This window comes from Pipistrellus hanaki, assembly GCF_964339955.1.
Source record: "Pipistrellus hanaki genome assembly, chromosome: 2".
Lineage (NCBI taxonomy): Eukaryota > Metazoa > Chordata > Mammalia > Chiroptera > Vespertilionidae > Pipistrellus > Pipistrellus hanaki.
Genome location: NC_140504.1, coordinates 124,379,794 through 124,400,709, shown reverse-complemented (window position 1 = coordinate 124,400,709; position 20,916 = coordinate 124,379,794). Strand labels below are relative to the sequence as shown.

Genomic DNA, 20,916 nt, shown 5'->3' with positions numbered 1-20,916 from the left:
ATATATATATATATATATATATATATATATATATATATATATATATACTCGATTTGATATGTATGCTGTTTTCTTGTATTGACAACAAGCTTCAAAACTTCATATGTCAAATTTGCTGAAGGTGTTAATATCAAATATTTTTACACTTAAAAATATTGAATTTCATGCAAAAAAAAAAAGAGCACTTGTGGGAAGTTTTAATTCATTACTTTATTTTGAAGAAAAATTTATCATGTACTTAGGGAAGCTTATGGTGAGCATGCTCCATCTCAAGATACTTGTGAATGCTGGTTTAAATGCTTTAAAAGTGATGATTTTGATGTGAAGGACAAAGAATGTCCAGGTCAGCCAAAAAGTTTGAAGACCAATAATTACAAGCACATTATTGAATGAAGATGCATGTCAAACTCAAAAAGAACTTGCAGAAAGATTAAACGTTGCTAGGCAAACAACTTCCGATCATTTACAAGCCATAGGAAAGATTTTAACTGAAGGAAAATGGGTGCCACATCAACTGAACGAAAGACAAATGGAAAACCGAAAAGGCATCAGTAAAATGTTGCTTCAACGGCATGAAAGTCTTTTTTGCATTGAATTGTGACTGGTGATGAAAAATGGATTTATTTTGAGAATCCCAAACGCACAAAATCATGGGTTGATCCAGGTCAACCAACAACATTGACTGCAAGGCCAAATTACTTCGGAAAGAAGACAATGCTCTGCATTTGGTGGGCTCAGAAAGGTGTGGTATATTATGAGCTTCTAAAACCAGTTAATACTGATCACTACCAACAACAAATAATTAATCTGACAATGCTTTGATCGTGAAATGACCAGAATATTCCAGAAGACACGGCAAAGTAATTTTGCTTCATGATGATGCACCATCAAAACCAGTTAGACATAGCTGAAACGGTTTGGCTCAGTGGATAGAGCGTCGGTCTGCAGACTGAAAGGTCCCGGGTTCGATTCTGGTCAAGGGCATATACCTTGGTTGCGGGCACGTCCCCAGTAGGGGGTGTTCAAGAGGTGGCAGATCGGTGATTCTCTCTCATCATTGTTTCTAACTCTCTATCTCTCCTCTTCCTCTCTGTAAAAAATCAATAAAATATATTTAAAAAAAACAAAAAACAGACATATTAACAGATCTTGCCTGGGAAATATTAACCCACCCGCTGTATTCACCAGACCTTGCTCCTTCAGGTTACCGCTTATTCCGCTTCAAAACACGAAGAAGTGGAAAACTGGGTCTCTGAATGGTTTGCCTCAAAACAAGAAAAGTTCTATTGAGACAGTATCCACAAATTACCTGAAAGATGGGAAAATGTGTAGCTAGCGATAGACATTACTTTGAATAAAGCACTTTAGATGCTTCTCTTGAAATCATTGTTTTCTTTGATTATAAAATCTGCCATTATTAAACGGTACACTTAGTAGCTGTGGAATATGTTGAAATGGTTCCCAAAATGAGCATGATGGATTTTAAAAAGTATTTCATATATTTTATGGAACCTTTATGCCCCATTAAAATTTATAATTGAGAATTGATTATGCCATCTTCCCTGGTAATGGGATTTTGTTGTTGCTTTGAGTAATTTATCCATTTGAAATTGGTAGTGGTTGCTAAAGTGGAAGTTGCAGTCAGATAAAACTTGAGCAATGATCTGGAGTTCAAATAAAAGAGAAACAGACCTGGGTTGATAATGGAATTAAATGATTACACCTGACTCCTGGTAGAAAAACTGCAATTCTTTCTTTTTTTTCTCTTTTTAATCTTAAGGCTATGTTTTGCAGTTGTATGAATCTTTGTATTTGTTTTGCTTTCCCCAGTATAATAAATGACATCATAAATGCAAACAAGGCATTTTTCCTTGTGGAAGATGTCCATAATTTGTATTTTTCTGGAGTCATTCTAAATTTACATGCTACTCACTCTGTAGATTTGAAATATTCTCTCAGATGTCCTTTCATCATTTTGCTATTCCCAAATGTTACCCTCTGTAACTCATTTTAAATTGGAGCAGGACTGGGACTTCCACTCTAAGGTGGTGGGCCAGGAGTCACTGGGCCTGCCAGATTCTGACCTCAACCAGTCCTATGGTTTTTTATGTTAAGTTTTCAGTATGGGAATGAACTCTAATCATGTCTCAACCTCACTAAAGGGGAGGTTTGGATTAGGAAACTTAAAATAACATTTTTTTAAAAAAGAAGAAAATTGTTTTAAGTTTTAAAACACTTTACACACTTGTTTGAAATACTTCGATCGCCCTGTGTGGGCACACACTGTTTCAGGGCTCCTGGCACCTCACCGCTGCCACTGAGTGAGTCTGACGGTGAGCAGTCACACGCCGGCTCCACATCGGGCCTCAGAGGAAGAGCACACAGCAAAGGCGGAATTACTGTCCTGCTCAGCAGCCGGGAAGATTCACCCTCCGCCACATGCCTGCATGAGGATGTTTTAATTCTGCTGTTTGTCCTGGAATCACCAGCCCAGTTTTCACCAAGAAACAGCCACATTTGGGAATAGCACCTTCCACAACCCCAGCTACTTCAGGGCACCTCATGCACTTCTCTGACCTTACATGGCCTTCCTCAGCTGCCTGCTCAATTACTGTGTAGACTTCACCTTGTACCGGTGCTATCTGCCCCCACAGCAGGAGGCGCCACTCCTGGTGGACCAGCTCTGCACAGGCTGCATAAAGACACCCTTCCTCAGTGACATGGCCCACATCCGCTGAGGACACCTTTATTGTCCATAGCAGGCCCCAGTCCCTCCTGCCCCTCCTGCCCCGCCCACTGTGGGCGGTGTCTGTCCGGACCCAGACGGGGAATAAAGTGATCTCGCTCCCAAAAAACAAAAAACAAAAAACAAAAACATGAGAGAACTGAACTGAAGCAGAAGTCTTGAGAAGAATGAAAGTCTCCAAGTTACATAAGTATATCTTTATAGAAAATCTTACTTCAATTCAAACAGCATAGTCTTTCATGAAAATCGCTTTGATGTGTTCTACAATACATTGATCTTTGTTTGGAGCTGCTTATTTGGTAATTGTCTTTTAAAAGGCTAGTTGGCCTTTGTGTGAAGTGTTTGAAGCATCCCTAATCTGCTTCTGGGCTGTCTATTCCCTGCACGTGGGGCTGGAACAGGTAGGCTGCCGGCTGAAGGGAGACAAAGAGAAAGCCATCCTCTTCAGTCCTCTTCTTTCTACTCTTGGGAGAGCACTCCGAATTCCCTGCAGATTTATTAAGGGCACTGAGAGGTGACTAGCTCTGAAGTGTCTGGTTCCTGGTAATGTTTCATTCGTATCATTTCCTTTTTAAGAATTTGCTGTTTTAAATAGTGCAGGTATTAACATTAGCTGTCAGCTATTGGTCAGTGCCGCATGTCTGGCGATTCATCTGTGTTACCTCATGTAATTCTGCCAACAACCTTATGAAATGGGTCTTCTTACCTTTCTTCTGCTGAGGAGGAAGTGGAGACACAGAGAGATTAAGTTAATTCTAGCTAGTAATAGGTGTCCTGGCCTGGGGGTTTCTCTGGAAGCAGGGTTAGAGATGAGGATTTTGCTGCAGGAAGTTTGTTTGGGAGGTGATGCCAGGAAGCAGGAGTGAGAGAGCAGAGAGAGCAAGCAAGGAAGAAAAGTTAATAAAGGGATGGATTATTCAAGTTGCTGCCACAGCCGAGGGTCTGCAGCTCCACCAGGACCTGTGAGTCCTGTTCAGGTGGCTTCTAGAGTCACCCACCCAAAGGATGGGAGATAGGGCTGTGGTACACGGACTTCTGTCAGCCTTCGGGTGAAAGCCACCTTCATTCCCCAGAACGTGTTATGCTAGCTTGTCCGTTCCAGGATACGGAGAATACTCCACCCAGAAAGTCACAGGCATGGCCTTACGGTGGGGCCTATGGGCATACGAAGGAGATCCCACAGAGCTGCCTTCCAGAGTTGCAGCTGAAATCAGAGGTGGGCTGAGGGAGAGCTGTGGTGTGAGGCACAGAAGCACCTGCTAAAAGGAGTAAGACCCCAGCCCGACTGACTGATTCAGAACCTGTGATCTTTTCAGGTTACATCTCCCTGTAAACAAAGATGTGAGGTTGCCGGAACCGGTTTGGCTCAGTGGATAGAGCATCGGCCTGCGGATTGAAAGGTCCCAGGTTTGATTCCGGTCAAGGCCATGTATCTGGGTTGTGGGCACATCCCCAGTGGGTGGGGGGGGGGGAGGTGTGCAGGAGGAAGCTGGTCGATGTTTCTCATCGATGTTTCTAGCTCTCTCTCCCTCTCCCTTCCTCACTGTAAAAAAAAAATAAATAAAAATTAAAAAAAAAAGTATATATATATATCAAAGATGTGAGGTACATGTGTAAGTTAGGATGATGTGCAAATACAGAATGCACATCATCAATATTATACATAGAACTAGGAGCCCAGTACACAAATTCGTGCACCTACAAACGAACTGTGGGCCACGAGGCTACGGTTGGCATAGGGGTGGTTCTTGGCCTATCCTCCGCCTCCTGACCGGCCCCTCCCTCCATAGACCCTAATCTCCAGTCTGCCAGCAGCCCTGCTCGCACACACTGGTGGCGCATAGCAATTGGGGCTGGCACCAGCAGTGGGTGCAAGTGGGGCCGGCGCTATCAGCAGGTGTGAACAGCAGCTGCTGCCCCTGATTGCCCCTCAGGAGCAGGGGGAGGTGGAGAAGCCCTTGGGGGCGATCAGGGCCAGCAGCCTCCGCTTGCACCTACTGATGGCATCGAGTGATTGGGACCAGGCTGCAGGTGCGAGCAGGGCCAGTGCTGGCAGTGGGTGTGAGTGGTAGTGCCAGTAGGTGCGAGTGCCAGGCGGAACCACAATTTGTATGAGCAAAGAGCTTTCAATAACCACCAGAGGCTCACCCCAGTGACAGCAACCAGCACCCCACCTTGGTCTGGCGCCTCACTCACCTGCTCCACCATCTCGCCGTGCCCGACACCCACCATGTTTTGCACATGTTCCCTGGTGGTCAGCACATATCATAGCAACCGGTGTTCAGTTGTTCTGGTTGTTCCACCGTTTGGTATATTTGCATATTAGTCTTTTATAGGATTATATGTCTGTGGGAAGATTTACTTTCCTGTTTGTGTTGCTTTGGTTAATGATAAATTTGTATTTCTTGCATATATGCAGTTTACAATGGAAGAATGCCCAGAATATTCTAAGTATTGGATACTGTAACCAGTTTGGAATAAAAATATACTCCATTATTGAGTTTTTAAGATATATCATGCCTACAGGATTTTATAAAACTCAGAGTTGTGAAGTGTGATGTTGAGTGTTTGTGGGTGTCGGGCAATGACTAAGGCAGCCATATGGAGCTGGTAGATCATTGTATATATTGCTATGGTGTGTTTTTTGTTGTTTAAAAAATTTTCTTGATAGCATCCTAGAGTTCATTGAGATATAATCGATAAGTAGCATTGTATAAGTTTAAGGTGTACAGCATGTTGATTTGTTTTATTTATATATTGCAATATAAATGCCACTGTAGAGTTAACAACACCTCCATCACTTCACATAATTATCCTAAATCAGTGTTTCCCAAAGTGTACGCGTACCCCCAGGGGTACGGAAAAGTTTGGTGGGGGTACGCGTTGCACCGGAGTTTGGTGGGGATATGCACTGCACCGTGCTTAGCTGCGCCTAATTCTATGTTCTCATGAGTACGAGAGGTACTCAGTGTTACGGAAATTATAGAAGGGGTACACATATGTCAAAAGTTTGGGAAACACTAAATAATAAAAGGCTAATTGCAAATTGACTGAATGGCCGAACAACTGGTCACTATGATGCACACTGACCACCAGCAGCAGACGTTCAATGCAGAGCTGCCCCCTGGTGGTCAGGGAGCACTGCTCAACCAGAAGCCACAGCTCATCGGCTGTGGCGGGAGCCTCTTCTGCCTCCGTGGCAGCGCTAAAGATATCTGACTGCTGGCTTAGGCCTGCTCCCCACTGTCATTTAGACATCCCCGAGGGCTCCTGGACTGGGAGAGGGCGCAGGCTGAGCCGAGGGACCCTCCCGAATGCATGTATTTCCTGCACCGGGCCTCTAGTCTTTTATAACACAATATTGTTGACCATCACCACAGTGCTGTACATGAGGTCTCCAGGACTTCCTCATCCTCTAACTGCAAATCTGTACCTTTTGACCAACTTCTCCCCCATTCCCCACCACCCAGCTCCTGGTAACTACCAGTCTACTCTGTTTCTGAGAGTAGATTTTTCAGATTCTACATATAAGTGATATCATACAATATTTGTCTTTGTCTGACTTATCTCAGTAAAGTGCCCTCAAGACCCATCCATGTTGCCACTGATGGTGGGATTTCCTTCTTCATGCTGACTGATACTGCCTTTTTCATAAACACATCTTCATTATCATTCATCCAGTGGCACTCAGGCTGTCTCTGTGTCTTGGCTACTGTGAATAATGCAGTCAACATGAGGGTACAGATATCTTTTAAATATCCCCTTTTTATTTCCTTTGGCTCCATACCCAGAAGTGGGGTGGCTGGATCATATAGTAGATCAATTTTTAATTTTTTGAGAAACCTTCATATTGTTTTCCATAGTGGCTGCACCAATTTACAGTACCACCAAGAATGTACAAACGTTCCCTTTTCTCCACATCCTTACCAACTTATTTCTTGCCTTTTTTTGATAACCTTTCTAACAGGTGTGAGGTGGTATCTCATTATAGATTTGATTTGCATGTCCCTGATCATTAGTGATGTTGAGCATCTTATCTTGTACCTGTTAGCCATTTGTATGTATTATTTGGAAAAAGTCTATTCAGGTCCTCTATGCATTTTAATTAGGTTTTGTTTTGTTGGTTTTTTTGTTTGTTTTTTGTTTTGTTTTTTTAGTTGTATGAGTTCTAATATCCCAAAGTTGTTGACACTCCCCAGAGATGAACCTGAGGGGAGAGTGTTTTGGGTGAAATTATTTTACCGTGTTTTGGGCCCTATGTTTATCCCAGGGCAGTAAGGTAGCTGAAATTTTGTTCCCTGTCAAACTCATCTAAGCAGGGTGTCTGCCCCAGGGTACGTGTTGCACAATATTTGTTTAAGGTAAAGAACTCAAGTTATTCTTTCTTCCATTCTCCAGCTAGTCAGATTTGGGCAGGGCTGGAATTCATGTAGACAGCTCATTTGGAATACCATATTCTGCTGCAGAATGAATCACTACAGCCACAGCTTGAAACAGCAAAACTAGCTCATAGTCTGTAGGTCAGAAGTCAGGGTCTGGTGTTACAACCAGGTTCTCTGCTCAGGGTCTCCCAGGCTGAAACGGATGCCAGTCAGGCTGAGATCTGTTTTCTTCCTCAGCCCTGCCTTGAAGGATCACTGCTCATTTTAATTACACAATTCTTTTACATTATTTGACTTAAGTTCCACATTCATATTGGATTCATAATATTTCTGTCCTAAATTTTTGGATGAGTACTGTAAGGTTCAGAAAGATTAACTGACTAGCCAGATTGCACAGTTAATAAACAGCAAAGCCTTTTCTACTAGACCACAATGGCTTTATTGTTGCTCTTTAAGAAACATTGAATCCTTCCTATGTGCCCGGCTCTGAGCAAGGTGATAAGTTATTAAAATGAATAACATGGTCACAGTTCTCCAGGAAGTCCAAGTCTTTACCGGCTGTTCTGTGGTGCATGTCAGCTACAGAAGTTTGCTCACAGTGTTACGGCAACCTCAGGATGGAGCAAAAATGCTACCTGAGTTGAGGGATTAACTGAGAAGTCAGTCTTGAAAGACGAACATCTCTTCTGGGAAGAGTGGGAGGTGTGGGTGGGAAGGTCATTCCAGGCAGAGGAACAGCTTGAGCAGAGGTGGCAGGAACAGAGCAGCCGGTTGGGAGGGAGGAGGGTTGTGTTGCAGTCAGGGCACTCTCCAGGGTTTGACACGATCAGCTTAGAGGGTAGATGCGAGGAGGTATTTATAGCCACTTCCTATCTCAGTTTCTGTTCAAACCTGACCCGATTATTGTTTCCTTAGCGGAACTGGATGCCGAGCACAGCCAGAAGGTCCTGGAAATGGAACACACGCAGCAAATGAAGCTGCGGGAGCGGCAGAAGTTCTTTGAGGAAGCCTTCCAGCAGGACATGGAGCAGTACCTCTCCACCGGCTACCTGCAGATAGAGAGGCGAGGCAAGTGCGGCTTCTGGAGGGTGTGGGGATGGTGTCATGTGCACCCCCTGTGGGGTGTGGTGTAAAGTCCCCCAAAATCAGAGTGGATGCATCATATTTGTCTTGCCATTGTATTTGCCTCCCTATAGTTCAGGGTTTTAGTTGAAGATATTTAGAAAACATAAAATATGTTAGTGAAAAAAAGACAAAAGAAGCATTACCCATAATTATACAGCACAGAATAATCCTAGTATTTGTTTAAAATGGTTCTTTTCAGTCTCCGTGTATGAGTCTATATAAATGGTATCAAACTGTACACAAAATTGTTTTCTTAATACTGTGTGGGATCTTTCCCCTGATATTATTAAAACTTCTTTGAAAGACGTTTTAAAACCTGTATCTTCGTTGTCAGGGTGAATCTAGTTGAACTTCTGTAACTACTTTGATCAACATCTAGATGCATGAATGTTAGGCTGCATCTCTTAGCTCCCAAGAGCAAACTAAGTAGCAGAGAAATACTATTAAGCTCCCGGCTCCTCCATCAGCCCCTCCTTCCCAAGTCCTGGGAGTGGTGGGGGCAGCAGGAAGCATTGGCAGTGGGTGAGAGGGCAGGAGCAGCCTCCCAGTCCCAGTCAGTGTGGAGAAGTGCCCAGAGCTTCCCCGACGACCTGCCTTTCTGTCCTCCTGGCATCTCACCTCAGGAAGCCCCTCTCCTTCCCAGACATCTCTGTGCTCCGCTCTCATGCGCTTCCCTGGCCTGCCTGGCAGTGAAGGCTGTTCTCTACACAGACCCTCACCACGGCCCCCCGTTTATCTGTTACTCTTATCCTGTTCCTGGTCAGTCAGTTCTGTGTCCACCCCAGGAGAGGTTAAAGAAATTAAAGAACCAGAAAAGAAAATAATGTAGGAAAAACAAAAGAACAGTAATATGTGATGGTCAGAATGCAATGAAGACTGCATTATGTAGACAATGCTTTTTAATTTTTTTAAAATAAATCTTTATTTTTGAAAGTATTATATATGTTCCCTTTTTCCCCCATTGACTCTTTCCAGCCCTCCCCGCCCCTACCCCAGGTCTTCAGCTCCCTATTGTCCAAGTCCATGGGTTATGTATATATGCATACAGGTCTTTGGTTGCTTACCTCCCACCCACCCATCCACCTCCCCCACCTTCCCTTTGAGGTTTCACACTCTGTTCCATGTTTCCATGTCTCTGGATCCGCTCTGTTCATCTGTTTATTTTGTTACTTAAATTCCAGATATGAGTGTGATCATGTGATACTTATCTTTCTCTGACTGACTTCTTTCACTTAGTATGATACTCTCCAGGTCCCTCCATGCTGTCTCAAAGGGTGAGAGATTCTTCTTTTTCACTGCTGCATAGTATTTCTTGGTGCATATGTACTACAGCTTTTTTATCCACTCATCTACTGATGGGCATCTGGGCTGTTTCCAGACTTAGCTATTATAAATTGTCCTCCATAGGCTTGCATCCATTCTTTCTGATTGGTGTTCTGGGATTCTTAGGATATATTCCTAGAAGTGGGATCACTGGATCAAATGGCAGGCCACATTAATTTTTTTAGGAAAGGCCATATTGCTTTCTGTAATGGTTACAGAAGTTTGCACTCCCACCAGCAGTGTTCTGAGGTTCTCTTTTCTTCATATCCTCACCAGCACTTGTCCTTTGTTGATTTGTTAATGGTAGCCCTTCTGACAGGTGTGAGGTGATACCTCATTGTCATTTTAATTTGCATCTCTCGGATGATCAGTGACATTGAGCGTTTTTTCATGTCTCTCCAATCTGTATATCTTTGGAGAAGTGTCTATTTAGGTCCTTTGCCCATTTTTTAATTGGATTGTCTTCCTTTTGTTAAGTTGTATAAGTTTCTTATATATTTTGGATTTAACCCTTTATCTGATATATCATTGCCAAATATGTTCTTCCATACAGTGGGCTCCCTTTTCAGTTTGTTGATGGTTTCTTTTGCTGTGCAGAAACTATTTTTATGATGTAGTATATTTATTTTCTCCTTAATTTCCTTTGCCCTAGGAGATGTATCTGTAAATATATTGCTACGAGAGATGTCTGAGATTTTGCTGCCTAAGGCTTCTTCTAGGATTTTTATTGTTTCACAACTTACATTTAAGTCTTTTGTCAATTTTGAGTTTACTCTTGTGTATGGTGTAAGTTGGTGGTCTAATTTCATTTTTTTTTTTTTTTTACATGTATCTGTCCAATTTTCCCAACACCATTTATTGAAGATAAATGTCTTGACTCCATTGTATGCTCTTGCCCTCTTTGTCAAATAGCAATTGAGCGTAATGGATTGGGTCAATTTCTGGGGTCTCTGTTCTGTTCCATTGGCCTATATGTCTGTTTTGTGCCTAGTACCAGGCTGTTTTGATTACAGTGGCTGTATAGTATAACTTGAATTCTGGTATTGTGATTTCAACAACTTTGTTTTTCTTAAGAGTGCTGCAGCTCTTTGAGGTTTGTTTTTATTCCATATAAATTTTTGGAGTATTTGTTCTAACTCTGTGAAGTATGCTGTTGGTATTTTAATAGGGATTGCATTGAATTTGTAGATTGCTTTAGGTAGTATGGACATTTTAATGATGTTGATTCTACCAATCCATGAATACAGCATATTTTTCCACTTGTTGATATCTTCTGTCTCTTTTTTCAACATCCCGTAGTTTTCTGAGAACAGAACCTTGGTTAAGTTTATTTCTAAGTATCATTTTGTTGTTGTTACAATGATAAATGGGATTGTTTAGTTTCTTTTTCTGAGAATTCATTATTGGTATATAAAAAGCCATTGATTTTTGGGTGTTGATTTTATGTCCTCCTACATTGCCAAATTTATTTATTAACTCTAGTAATATTTTGGTGGGGTCTTTAGGGTTTTCTATGTACAATATCATGTCATCTGTGAATAATGAGAGTTTTACTTCTTCTTTGTCAATTTGAATGCTTTTATTTCTTCTCCTTGTCTGATCATTGTGGCTAGGGCTTCCAGTACTATGTTGAATAAGAGTGGTGAAAGTAGACATCCCTGTCTTGTTCCTGTTCTTGGTGGAAATGGTTTTAGTTTTTGCTCCCATTGGGTACGATATTCACTGTAGATTGTCATATGACCTGATTGGGTTTGTGACTCTGTGTTAGGTAATCTACTGCACCTCTCAATCTCTAGTGCAAGATGTGTCAAAAGTTTTGTCTAAGTAGATCAGGCAAAGACTCAAAGCCTCCAGAAACCACATGTGGCAACAGACTGATAGGAATACTCTTGATCTGCCTTCAGGCAATCATCCACAGGTGTGGTAAGAGTTTTCTTCAACAGGGTGGAGTAATTGTTTCTGCCTGGAGGCTAATTATTATTCCTAGTCTCATAAAGGGCAAGTAGTTTACCAATGGGGTCAGCTGACTTCCCCCAAGGCGATGCTGCCTGTATAGCAATTGTCTGCATGAGAAAGATGACATCTGCAGCATGAAGGAATGGCTCAGCACAGGAAACCAGGGTGTTTGCCTTCTGAGCTCTTAACCCAGAGCCCTTGGTCCTGGCTTCTGCTCACCCAGCTCCAGTCCACTCTGCTGTTCCTCTTTTGGAGCACAAAATGGGTGGCTCCACAGGGAATTTTATGCATTGGCCCTTGAAGAGAGTGCCTGAATTTCTAACCATCTCTCCGTGGCAGACAGCAACCCCGCTGCTTTTCACAGCCAGGTATTATGTGGGTATCTTCTCCATTTTGATGTTCTCTGTTGAGGGGCCCAGCTGGGGAATTAGACCCCAGATGTCTCAGTGGCAACCTCCCACAGCTGAGATATCCCTTCAGAATTTCACCTGCTGTTTGTGGGGGCCCAGCCAGCCCTTTCATGCCTCTCCACCCCTCCTACCAGTCTCTATGGGGCCTCCACTTTCAGTCATTGGTTATCAGGGTTCCCTCCAGTAAGTCTTCTGTTGATTATTCAAGAAGTTTTTCTGTATTTTAGTTATAATTCCAGTTTGGACCTGGGAGCCTGTTCATGCAGCATCTCCTTACTCCACTGCCATTTTAATCTCTGACAATGCTTTCTAAATTCACAGTATGGATTTGAAGTTTAACCTCTTTATCTCAATCAGCTCTCCCTCTCTGTACTCCACTGACCTGGAGACTTCATCTAGGAAAGTCAGCCTGTTTCCTCAGAGTATGTGCAGAGGTCAGCTTCCTTAGTGTTTGGTGCTTTGCTCCACAGATTTAGGCTATTATGGGCAGGAGCTGAGGACAGTCTTAATCCATTCAGGCTGCCATAACAAAATACCACAGACTGTGTGTGTCTGAAACAACAGAAATGTATTTCTTACAGTTCTGGAGGCTGAAAGTCCTAGACTAGGGGTGTCGAACTCAATCAGAGAAGGGGCCAAAATCTAAAATCCAGCCTAAATCGCGGGCCGAATGGTTTACTGAACAGTCATAAACTGACAATGTCATAAACTGACAGCGGAGTGCAGTGATGACAGCGCGGTGCGGGCCACATTGCAAGGCCTGGCGGGCTGGATTTGGCCCGCGGGCCTTGTGTTTGACACATGTGTCCTAGACCAAGGTCCTGGCTAATTTGGTTTCCTGTCAGGGTTATTTTCCCGGCTTACTAATGTATCTCATTCTGCTCACGTGACAGAGAGAGAGCATCTCTCGGGTGTCTCTTCTTAGGAGGGTACTAATTCCATTCTGAGGGCACCACCCTATGATCTCATCTAAACCTAATCGTGTCCCAAAGGCTCTACCTCCAAATACCATCACAAGGAGGGTTAGGGCTTAAACGTACAAATTGAGGGGAGCACAAACATTCAGCCCATTCAGATACAGACACCTTGGCAAATTTGGCCTACAAATTTGAGCACAATGAGACATTACATTGAAAGCAGGTAGGACCATGAAGAGAATAGGAATAGAAATTCTTTTGCTAAACACTTTAATGCTACCCTGATTCAGTTTAGTGCGGCAGACATTTCCTGAGCACCTAGGAGTTCAGCACACTCCTAGGCCCAGAGGAGGCAAAGAGAGAATAGAAGTGTCTCTTAAGAAGCTCCTATCTCAGGGAGACCCATCACACCCCAGTGGGTTGACAGAAGCATGAGAGGTTCAGAGTCCGTTTCTGTTTGGCAGACGGGCTGGCTGTGGTGCAGGCCAGGGACCAGTGCAGCGGTGCGGGCAGGGACATGCTCATCACCACATGCTGAGCAGGCAGCAGTTAACCATTAAGGAAGTGAATTGTTTTTTGGTTTTGAGCTCTTAAAACAGTAGTTTTCCTCAAGTTTCAAAAAAGTATTGGGCTCATTTTTATTTTTAAGATAAAAAAAAAAAATGGAGTCAGGCATATGTTGCCAACATGTGTGGTTTTGAAAGAAAGAAAATGAGGATGTGGATGTTTTAGTTTCTGCTTCAGCTAGAGTTGAAAAGACATTCACAAATGACAAACTATGTCCATGCCCTGCAGTCAGAGCCATCCCTGAGACGCCCAGCCTGGCTAGTCACATGTTCCTTTCTTACCTTGTGTTTATCTTCAGGGATGACATTTAATTTAGAGGAAATAATCAAAAATTAAAAAATAAAAATAAAAATAAACACGTCCAACTATAATAGCATTGCTCAGTGATTGTTGCATATGAACCAGGAGGTCACAGTTCAACTGTAGTCAGGGCGCATGTCCAGGTTGCCAGCTCGATCGCTGGTGTGGGGTGTGCAGGAGGCAATCCATCAGTGATTTTCTCCCATCATTGATGTTTCTTTCTCTCCCTCTCCCTTCCTCTCTGAAATATATATTTAAATCACATGATATTTTGCCCTCATTCCACTAAATCAGAAGTAGCAAGTCTGAATCTTTCTTACTTTCTAACACAGCATTTTTAAATTAAGACAAAGGTATGGGAAGTTTTATCCAGAAAATGACAGAGTAAAAGGTGAAGGGGTATCTGTGAGCACTTGGTCGGTGGTGAGGCTGGAGGACCGCAGAGCAGGGAATCTGTGTGCCTGAAGGGGAGTGAGGGCAGTGCTGAGCAGCAGAGGGGACCTGGGCCTGCACATGCCCAGCAGATCAACATACCAGTAGAACAAAACTAGGGCCTTTGTAAAACCCTGGTCCAGTTTTGTCTTCCACCAGACTTGACTCCCGTTTTCTCAGGAAAGCCTTTATTTCTTTCATTTAGTGCCAGGGTATTGACAGTGCAGTTAGTGATAAAAAGATTACCGTGGAGATGCCCTATTCTGTACCTGTGTATCCCCACAATTAGTCCTCAGGATCCTGTGCATCTCTGCTGAGCTGGCAATGCAGCAAAGTCCAGCCTCTGGAGCCAGGGTGTCCCTGTACCCTCAGACACTGACTCAGCCCTCAGGTGTTCCAGAGTGGGCCCAGTGCTGGGAAAGAAGAGGTGATGCTAGGGCTGGTGGTAAAATTGACAGTTAGAAAAGAGAATATATATACACCTATCCTGAAATTCATTGTCCCCCAAGATACGATCCAGAATGCAAAAATATCTCAAACACAATTGCCAGCTTGTTTTAACTTAGTATGATTATCTTGTAACGATGGTTTTATTTAGAACTTGGAAATTTACTGTGATCCGTCGTTGGTTTTCTTTTTTAATCCTCACCTGAAGATATTTTTCCATTGATTTTTAGAGGATGGGAGAGAGGGAGAGAGGGACTAAGGGAGGGAGGGAAAAACTGAAGGGGAGAGGAGGGAGAGAGAGCTCAAACATTGATTGGTTCCCTGCTGCACAGGCCTTGACCAGGGCCAGGGATCGAACCTGCAACCCTTAGGTTTCCAGGTCATTGGTCTAACCATGGAGCATACCCACCAGGGCTGGTTTTCATTTTAACTAGGAATTTTAAATATTCATAAAAGAACAGAAAATAATGTAACATACCTGTTTCCAGGCTTAGCAGCATGTTAATATTTTACCATATTTGCTTCAGATATTAAAAAAATGTTAAGAACTAGTCCAGATGTATAAAATGGTTTTTTAGAAGGATGTAAGTATATATTTGATATAACTCCAAGTTATAAGAACCTCCTACTAAGTTTTTAAATTTCCATTTTATATTTGGCTCTTAAGTCCACACCACTTGATTTTTATTTATGTCATGGGCTACAGGTCCAATTTTAATTTTTTTCCAAAGCAGTAACTATTTGAGCACCAGCATTTTCTCCACTGCTTCACACTGTCAATTTCCATGCAGTATGAGTCTCTCCTAGGCTCTCTTTTCTGTTCTATTCTTCTATTTGTTAGCCTCAAGCTAAAACCATAGTACCTTCATTATAGTGATCTGAGCCATGGTTTCCAACTGAGAGCAGGTTTGTTCCATGGCGGTCATTTGGCAAGGTCTGGCAACCGTTTTGCTTGCTGTGATTGGGGTAGGCATGTGCTATTAGCATCTAGTAGATAGAGGCCAGGGATGCTGCTAAAACATCCTACAAGATACAGGGCAGCCCCACAACAGACAATTATCTGGTCCAAAGTGCCAGTAGTGCTAGGGGCAGGATGCTGTTTTACAGTAAGTCTTGATATATGTGGTAGAGCAATTCCTGTTTGCCCCTACACACTCTTTATAACATTCTTGTTTTCTTCAGAGTTGCCTTTGCTATTTCTGTATGAATGTGTCCCTCCGAATGAATTTTAGTCAGATTTTCAAGTTCTAGGAAAACCCTGTCCAGAGCTTGATTGGAATTGCATTGTTTCTACACCAAGTGAGAACCCGAGGCTCAGTGGGATTGGGAGTTTCTGTGGTGCACACAGTGGTCTTATCATTTCTTTCCTGAGTGGCGGAGAGAATTCCTCGGACCCTGTCTGGGACCAGTGATTTCTCCGAGAGAACTACCTGTTCCTTTTCTCTGACCAATAGTGACTTCCTGTATCTTGTTAATTTTAGCAAAGTTTCCATGGATTTTGCCCAGCTTGTCCTTAGTTTTCAAATATACTAGCATAATGTCCGTAGTTCTTAGACTTTGCCATATTTGGGGTTAGGTTTGCTTTTGCATTCCTCAAATTTTTAATTTAGGACTTTTATTGCTTTTTCATGAATCTTAAAGTATTCATTTTTAAGTGTTTTCAACTAAGAGTCAACTTTTCATTTTATTATTCTTCCTTTCCACCGTGTCTTTATTTCATTCATTTCTTCTCTGTAGTGCTGGGCATTTCTGGGATTTTTAAATTTAATTTTGTTCGGTCTAATTTAAGTTGAATGTTTAGACTCAATTTTTAGATTTATTAAGATATTCAGAGCTATGAATTTTTCACTAGGGTACCACTTTAATATTATTCTATAGGTTTTGATAAGAAATAATTTCTGGGTATTTATAATTTTCCTATAAGATTTCTTATTTGATTTATGGACTGTTTTTCTAGTTACTTTTTATTACTGATTTCTAATTAAATTTCAGTTGTGGTTAGAGAATGGGTTTTTGATATATACATATTTTTTATTCAGGACTTACTTTATGGCCCATTACAGAGAACTTTTCTACATGTTCCCTGTGCACTTGAGAACAAAATTCTAAATGATAGGCATGGTTTCTTTATAGTTTCCATTTCATCAAGTGGATTGCTTAATTATAAATCTTCAAAGAGGTATATTTAACCCTCCTATACCCCACCCCCATGACTATGGATGTTGTTAGACTTTGTCCTTCTAGCCATTTTTATAGTCACACAGAAATTCTGAAATATCTACCTGGAAAAGAAAACCTTTAAAAAATCATTGAGAGTAACTCCTTAGCCCAATATGGCTTTTGTTTCCTCTTATATCTATTTTGGTAGATAGTAAGACAGTTATACCAGCTTTCTTCCTCAAGTTGTTTGCCCACTTTCCACTTTTAAAAAATGTTACTGTTTGTGTGTCTATGTTTTAGGAGTATCTCTTATAAACAGAATGTAGCTAGATTTTATCATTTACTAGTAATTCAGTTTTATAATCTGTTAACTGGCAGGTTTGGTTCATTTACATTGATTGTGATTACTAACATACCTGACATCATTACCACCTTATGTAGCACTCTCTATGATCTTTAGTCCACTTTTTTCTCTCTCCTTTGTTTTAAATATATACTCTTGCCCTCCTTAAGGGATAGCAGACAGAAAAGGAGCCTCTGCTCCTTTCAAAACTCAAGTCAAAGCAAGGCCAGCAGCCAGAATGCCTCGCTGATGGCCTCCATAGCCACACAACAAACCTGCATCCACTGATTTTCAAGCAGCCCACCCCCACAGAAGGCCCCCAAGGACAGCCTGACACTGTGCCACCAAGTTCCCCCTGGCCAGCCAGCGGAAGCAGCTCCAGGAGAGCCTGCACCGGTGTCCCTGGGATCCATCAGGCACTCGCTGACAAGGTCCATGCCCTGGTCAGGTCTGATGCAGAGAGGGCGGACATCTGACTACACTGCTTTGGATATTGCCATGTCAGGGGGATCATCTAAACTAAAAAAAAACTTTCCCCCAGCTAAAAGTAGAAATGACATACTATTTATACTTTTAGTGCTGAACTTCGATTTTGTGGTGACTAAAGACAATCAGATTCTCCCCTTCATACCAAATACAACAAGGGTCTTACATTGCTTCATCTCTCATCACAGCCTTCCCCTCTTACCAGAATTGCTCAGTCCTTTAATTCTGCCAGAGTAAATCCTCCACATTGGACACTACTATGAGTTTATTCAAGGTTTTGTATTAACTCACTAACTCACGAGACTTTTCGCTTTGAACATTTCTTGCATCTCAGACCTTCCTTCTGGGACTCACCACCAGCTTCCTGAGCGCAGGCTCATGGCCAGGGTTTCTGACAGTGCTTATCATCTCATACTTGATCTTAAGTGCTGGTTAATGATTTGGAGTCCAGAGGTGGCATTGACCCTGCCTCTCATTTTATTCTTCCTTCTTCTGCTTTTTATTGTGGAGAGGCTGTCAGTCTATTTGTCCTTGTTCATCATCTGCCCTTCCTCTCCTCTTGTCAGTTTCCCTACAATGGATGTAGCTCAGGATTTCTCTTATCTGTCTTGCTTATAATACATTTTGGTTCCTAAATCTGGTACCTCAGATCTTTCAGCAAGCCTGGGAAACAGCCTTTGAATATGGCTGCTCCCCACATCCTCTCATTAGAACTGTGTAAACATTTCCATTTTCCATCACTTTTAAGCTCTTCCCTAGTTCCCATCTTTTCCTTTGTGTATAATGGGTAATTTATCCAGTCTCCTTGTTTACTAATTTTCTCTTTGGCTCTCATTAATAATCTTCAATTTAACTTGTGCCCAGAACTTTAAATTTCAGTGATTAGATTTCCCTATCTGGAAGTTATTTGGCTCAAGTGCCTGCACTAATTTTCCTACCTTGTTCATTTTTTTAAATATATTTTATTGATTTTTTACTGAGAGGAGAGAGGGATAGAGACTTAGAAACGTCAATGAGAGAGAAACATTGACTAGCTGCCTCTTGCACACCCCCTACTGGGGATGTGCCCGCAAGTAATGTACATGCCCTTGACCGGAATCGAACCTGGGACCTTTCAGTTCGCAGACCGACGCTCTACCACTGAGCCAAACCGGTTTCAGCGCTACCTTGTTCATTTTTTAATATCTTTTATTTGATTAAAAATGCTTAGTTATTTAAAATTATTGGGAAAGAATGCTAATACTGAACTTGTTTCTGACTTATTTCCATGTGTGTGCTGTAAGTTTGGGATTGTATTAAAATGGACTTTGTTTTCCTGTGCCTCTGAGATGCAAGTTAAGGGTGTGTCCATTCAGAAATAACATGTATGCTCATCTGCCCAGCACTGTCATGGGGTGACTTAGCCAGTTTTACTTCTCTGGACCACAGAGGTGGTTTAAATATCAATCCAGATTCAGGAGGCATCTCTTACATGGTACCCAGCTGATCAGACTCTTTATAGTCTTATAGCTTCTTTTTGCTGGTGGGCTGATTTTATTCTTTTTAGTCTGTGTTTTCACTACAGGGGCTCATGGTTCCATCTCCCCAGCTTGCTAATGCCCTAACGTTGCTGCTAAGATTGACGAGTAGAGAAAGGGCACAAGGGCACTAAAAACTTCAACTGCAATGATTACAGAGTTTGGGGGCAGAAGCACATTTGTGCTTGGTGGAGAGCTTTCTTATCACCTCATGCTGTGGCGGGAATGCCCCCTCCTTCAGATAATGCCCTTCCCTTCCCCCAGCAGCCAGGAACTGCTTGGTGCAGAAGTGGGTCTGTCTGCAGGACATGCAAAGGCCTGGGGGTGAACAAGAAACCTGCTAGGGAACCAGTGTTAATCTCAGATAGATTTCAAGTATTAAACTGGGATGCAGCATTTACTATAATATATTGCTCCCTCCCAATTGTATTTTTTAAAGTTTGGAGTAGCAGGAGATATTTTATACCTAGAAAACACAGTGCAGTTAGCCTAATGAACTGAAGTTTGCTTTTTAAAGTATTGTTGAAGATAAAGGGTAATTCTTCCGGTGCCCCTCTCCTCCAGAGCCCATGGGGAGCATGTCGTCCATGGAGGTGAATGTGGACATGCTGGAGCAGATGGACCTGATGGACGTGAGCGACCAGGAGGCCCTGGATGTCTTTTTGAATTCAAGCGGAGAAGATAACGCCGTGCTGTCCCCCGTCTCAGGTAGGAGGTGACCAACCTGCATAAAAGCCTCACCACACTGTTCCTTCCGAGGGAAGACTCCGGGAATGATGCACACATCTCTCAGCCACAGTCAGCTGCTTGTTCTCACCCATCTCCACTTCCTGTGTCTGGTCTCACAACGGTGGGCAAGTGAAACAGCTGTTCTGTCACGAAATTCTCAAAGGTTTCTAGTGCTATACCCACACACCGTCCAAGAACAGGGCACTTTAATTCCTGTTTTACCTCCTCTGTCTCAGAAATTTTGATTCTTAGTTTTTGTGGTTATTTCAAGGCCTGGAATTTGGGGGAAGGTGGCAGATCGCCTGTGACACAGACCTGGTGCTGGTCCCCTTCATTCAGCTGATACCTATTTCATTTTTGTTGTGGGCAAGGCCAAGGTATGTGTTCAGTATTTGGCTTATATTTTTAAAGACGGGTGCAACCCTGTGGGCGCTCGCACTTCATTTTATGCCTTCCCAAACTTTCACATTCATTCAGCAGGTACTTACTGAGGTTACAAACCTACACATGGGCTCACTTCGTTTTAAATTTCTGATCAGACCTTCTTATACACAAAATTACAGAGCAAGCACCGAGGTTGTGTGTGTGTGTGTGTGTGTTGGGAAAGGCAAAGGGCAGTCCTCCGGCTCCCGGGCCCTCCAGGGTGGCCGGCACCACAGCCCTTTGGAGTTACTGCCATTTGTGTTGTTTTCAACTTCTCTGTCCTCTTCTCCCAGCACGTCTGTGAGAACAGAGCTGTCCCCAGGAGGGCAGCCTATGCTGAGAGGCTGGGACACTGGACGTGGGGAGGAATGCTGGCCCCTTTCCCAGAATCAAGAAGAGATTTAGAAACAGGGACTCCATCATCTGCATGTGCTTTGGCTCCTTTAAGAACTTATTGGCTCCCCATGAAATTGGAGAAATGTAAAAAAGATTGAGTTTTTCTCTTAGCATTACTTTCTCTGAGTTATTACTTGCAAAGACATAGAATGAATCTAGGTTATCATGGTTACATGGGATGCTCCTCAAAGAAGTTCAGTGCGCGCCCCAGCGCCTTCATCACAGTATTTCCCCGGACGTGGTAGGGGGCTCGGGGT

At 42.7% G+C, this 20,916-nt stretch overlaps 1 protein-coding gene across 1 annotated transcript in view; it reads left to right on the top strand.

The window, feature by feature from the left end:
• The window catches only part of DTNBP1 (dystrobrevin binding protein 1), a 129,561-nt gene that overhangs the window by 105,784 nt on the left and 2,861 nt on the right, over positions 1 to 20,916 (top strand). The window contains exons 8-9 of the mRNA XM_084872745.1: positions 8,044 to 8,196; positions 19,676 to 19,819. Of these exons, the coding sequence (XP_084728871.1) occupies positions 8,044 to 8,196; positions 19,676 to 19,819 (297 nt within the window). The remainder of the gene's footprint in view (positions 1 to 8,043; positions 8,197 to 19,675; positions 19,820 to 20,916) is intronic.